The sequence below is a fragment of the Gossypium hirsutum genome, chromosome A05, assembly GCF_007990345.1.
Source record: "Gossypium hirsutum isolate 1008001.06 chromosome A05, Gossypium_hirsutum_v2.1, whole genome shotgun sequence".
Taxonomy (NCBI): Eukaryota; Viridiplantae; Streptophyta; class Magnoliopsida; order Malvales; family Malvaceae; genus Gossypium; species Gossypium hirsutum.
In genome coordinates this window covers 6,375,450-6,378,974 of record NC_053428.1, presented here as the reverse complement: position 1 = coordinate 6,378,974, position 3,525 = coordinate 6,375,450, and the positions used below count along the sequence as shown (strand labels likewise).

General features: G+C 27.3%; 1 protein-coding gene across 1 annotated transcript; it reads right to left on the bottom strand.

Moving 5' to 3' along the window:
* Positions 1 to 495: 495 nt before the first annotated feature.
* Positions 496 to 3,244, bottom strand: LOC107937918 (GATA transcription factor 29). The gene is made up of 3 exons (XM_016870917.2): positions 3,073 to 3,244; positions 1,028 to 1,471; positions 496 to 711 (listed from the first exon to the last, which is right to left on the bottom strand). The coding sequence occupies exons 1-3, from the start codon at positions 3,229 to 3,231 to the stop codon at positions 610 to 612; spliced, it is 705 nt and encodes a 234-aa protein (XP_016726406.2). The 5' UTR covers positions 3,232 to 3,244; the 3' UTR covers positions 496 to 609.
* Positions 3,245 to 3,525: the final 281 nt, after the last annotated feature.

The following is a 3,525-nucleotide window of genomic DNA, read 5'->3' as shown; positions in this document are numbered from 1 at the left end:
GGCTTTTCACGTGTTCATGTTTCTCCTAAAAATCATAATTATTGATAAAATAAAGATAAGGTGGGAACTCCAATATGTTCTCCACAAGGGGAAAAAGTCTTAATTAAAGATAAGAGAGGTATTCCCTTCTATTTAAAGCATTTAGGAATAATGCTGAATTTCGCAACTATTTTGAATTTGGTTTTTACATTTTTTTATTCATATTAATCTTTGAATTTGGTAAATTTTTTTACTTTTGGTCAATAAAATGATACAGTATTTTAAGATTGTACCACATTATCATTTATTTTTTCTATAAAAAATAATTATAATTTTTAAGTAATAACGTGACACAATATCAGAGTATCTCATCATCACATATTTCAAAATTTCAAGAAAAGATTGTCAAATTCAAGGACTAATGAGGACAAAAACAAATTAAGGACCAAGATAAAAAAAATTGATAAATTTAGGGACTAAAGTTCCATTATCCCTAATATTTATTCAAAGATAAATTCATAGTCAACCAAAATAACAAAGTAAAATTGTTCGCATACTGTGAAGGAAATGTTTTCAGCAGGAAAAAGAAGAAGTTCTAAAACGAAATTGCAAAACGGAAGGAAATATTAATTATTCATTGAGGTCGAACTGTTGCTCCCCGTCTCTCCCTTCTTTAGTCTTTCTTTTCTCCTCTTCCTTTCGGTACTTGATACCACAGGCATTACATAATGTCTGCAATTTAAAATATATATATATATAAATTAATGAATATAAGAGAAAAAAAAGTTGGCAACTTATTCAAAGTTTCCATCATGCATTCACGATGTTTAAATTAGATGGACTGATCGATAAAACTAAACTTCAATCAAATAAAATTTCCTCCATTTATAGTAACTGAAAATATCTTTTAGATGCCATCACCTTTTATTATTACTAAATCTGACGGTTCATAAATTACCATCATAATGTAATCCATTTTAATAACTGTAGGGTTTCGCTATAAAGTTCCAGTGATTGATTATGTAATGGAAAGATGATAGCATTGTACCTTGGGGCCTAGTGGTCCTTTGCGCCACATAGGAGTATCATTGGTGTTGCAGTTGTAGTTAGTGCACCTCTTGTTGGGATCATTGTAGAGGCCATAACCACGTTGGCCTCGTCCCAAACCCCAGCCGGAGGAGCTTTCGAACTCCCTTTGTTGCAGTTGGGCAGCTCTCCTAGGAGGGACGTCGAGCAGGGTGTAGCTGTTCGGAGGCAGCTCGTGAAGAGGAGGTGGAGGCGGAGGAGGGACATAGTTGTAGGAGTTGATGGTGTCATAAGGAGGAAACTCAACAGAAGGGCCTGAGAAATTGTTGAATACATTCGGATAATTCATGTTATGGGCACTGCTACTGTTACCTATTTGATCTGGTGATAGCCATGCTGCATATTGGCTGCCATTGAAGTGTTGTTGTGGAGCTTCTGCCATTGCTCCTTCGTTAACAGGTCCTTGCTGAATCATGCAAATAATTTAAAAGAATAATTATGGAATGACAAGTACTTAGCTAAATGGAAATTAATTTAAGATAAATTACATAAAGTAAATAAATAATTTGCAATAACATTTCATATTGTAATTAGCCAAAGCCCAAGTGTATTTATTTTCAAAATTGCAATACATATGCTTTCTATTTTTTCAGGCAAACTTTTCTTCAAATATTAATCAACAGTACTATTAATATATATATATAATGATAAATTTGATATCATAAAATCATCACATCATATTGTTTCTAACCACAACTTAAAAAGATGAATTTCTACAAGGTAGTACGTATTGTATGATTTTAGATTTATTACTATTTTTGGAAATATAAAAAATATTTATAAATATTAAATAATGAGATAAAAAAAATTTCAAATATAAAATATTCGTCAATTATATAAAATATTCTTTAATAAATTTCACAAATAAAATTTATCATTAAACAAATCTAAGATAAATAAGCAAAAGAGAATTATTTCAGAGAACAATAAAATCATCTCAATACTATACATATTCTAATCAATACAAGCAAAATCAACCAATACAACAATTATTAATTAAAATTTACATTGAAATGGAACCTAGAATTTGTTGTTCCAATTTATTATCAAAATGAAGCGTTTTGACCAATACAAGTGGTATCAGAACATAATTGATTACCTTGATTTTTATTGTGTTATAATTTTTATTTCACTAATTAAAATAATATTTTTAAGCTAAAAATTAAATTTGACAACGCATTTTTTTATTATTATGGTTAATATCCTCGCTGTCATTATTATTAATTAGAAAACAAAATTAAGTTGTATCCAACGTGTATATCGTTGTTTCCTTATATATTTAAAAAAATTACTTAAAAATGAAACCGCCGCGTTGGCACCCTAAATATTAGAATTTAAATTCAGATTATTGTTTCTTTTACGAAATTGACATAAAAATAATATAAAATTTTTTTATATCTCCATATATTTTTGAAGGATTTGTAACTAAAACTAGAGAAAAGTCACTATAAAATAAAAATAATATAAAATGAAAACAATAAAATTTTATACGAGTTTCATTTTCTAATAAGTTTTATTAAAATGAAATGAAAAGGTAAGAAATAAACTTATCTAATCTAAAAAATAAAAAACTTTTGATTTTATGCATTTGGGGAATTCTCGTTATATATTTCATAACTTTTTTTTAACAAGCATTTCATAAAAAATCAATTTAAATTTTATAAACTTTGTTTTATTTTTATCATTTTAATTTTATAAAATTTTCAAACACAAAAAAAAATCAATTAAAAAATTAACCCAATGAATCACTATCATCATAAAAAAAACCACTCAATTGAATAAAATTATATATATATATCTATTTTACAGAAAATACTATAATCAAATTTTAGATCAAATAAATTTTTTTCATATTGTTTATTTTTAAATGCCACTTATATATACTCAAAATAAACCAAATTTTATTCGAAAAAAAAAAACTTGTAACCTTATATCATCATGCATGGGGAGAAAAAGAAAGACCATAGCAAATTTCAGCTGAATATGAGAGGATAAAAGATAAATAACCTGAATGTTATGGTAGAGTGCAGGATTTTGAAGAGAATCAAACAAAGGCAGTCCCAACTTGAGAGTAAGATCAACCCTACTATTGCCTGCATTATTGTTGTCATTGTTTTGGCCATTCATTTCAGTTGCTGCTTGATTGAACCAAGGTGAATTATCCATGGATTCACTGGTTTTTTCCCTTTGATAAAGAGATGGACACTAAATTAAAGCTTAAAAATATAAAAAATTAATTATAAATAAAAACAAAAAATTGTTTTAAATAAAATAAAATAAAGTATGCAATGAAATGAAATGGAAAATTCGAAACGGATACAATGAAGAGATATAAAACAATAAGGATGATCTGGAAGACTGACAAACATGAGCAAATGTGCACACTTTTTATGTGATGATATACTTTTTTGATAACAAAAGAACAAAATTAATATAATAAAATAATATTAAGACTGAAAA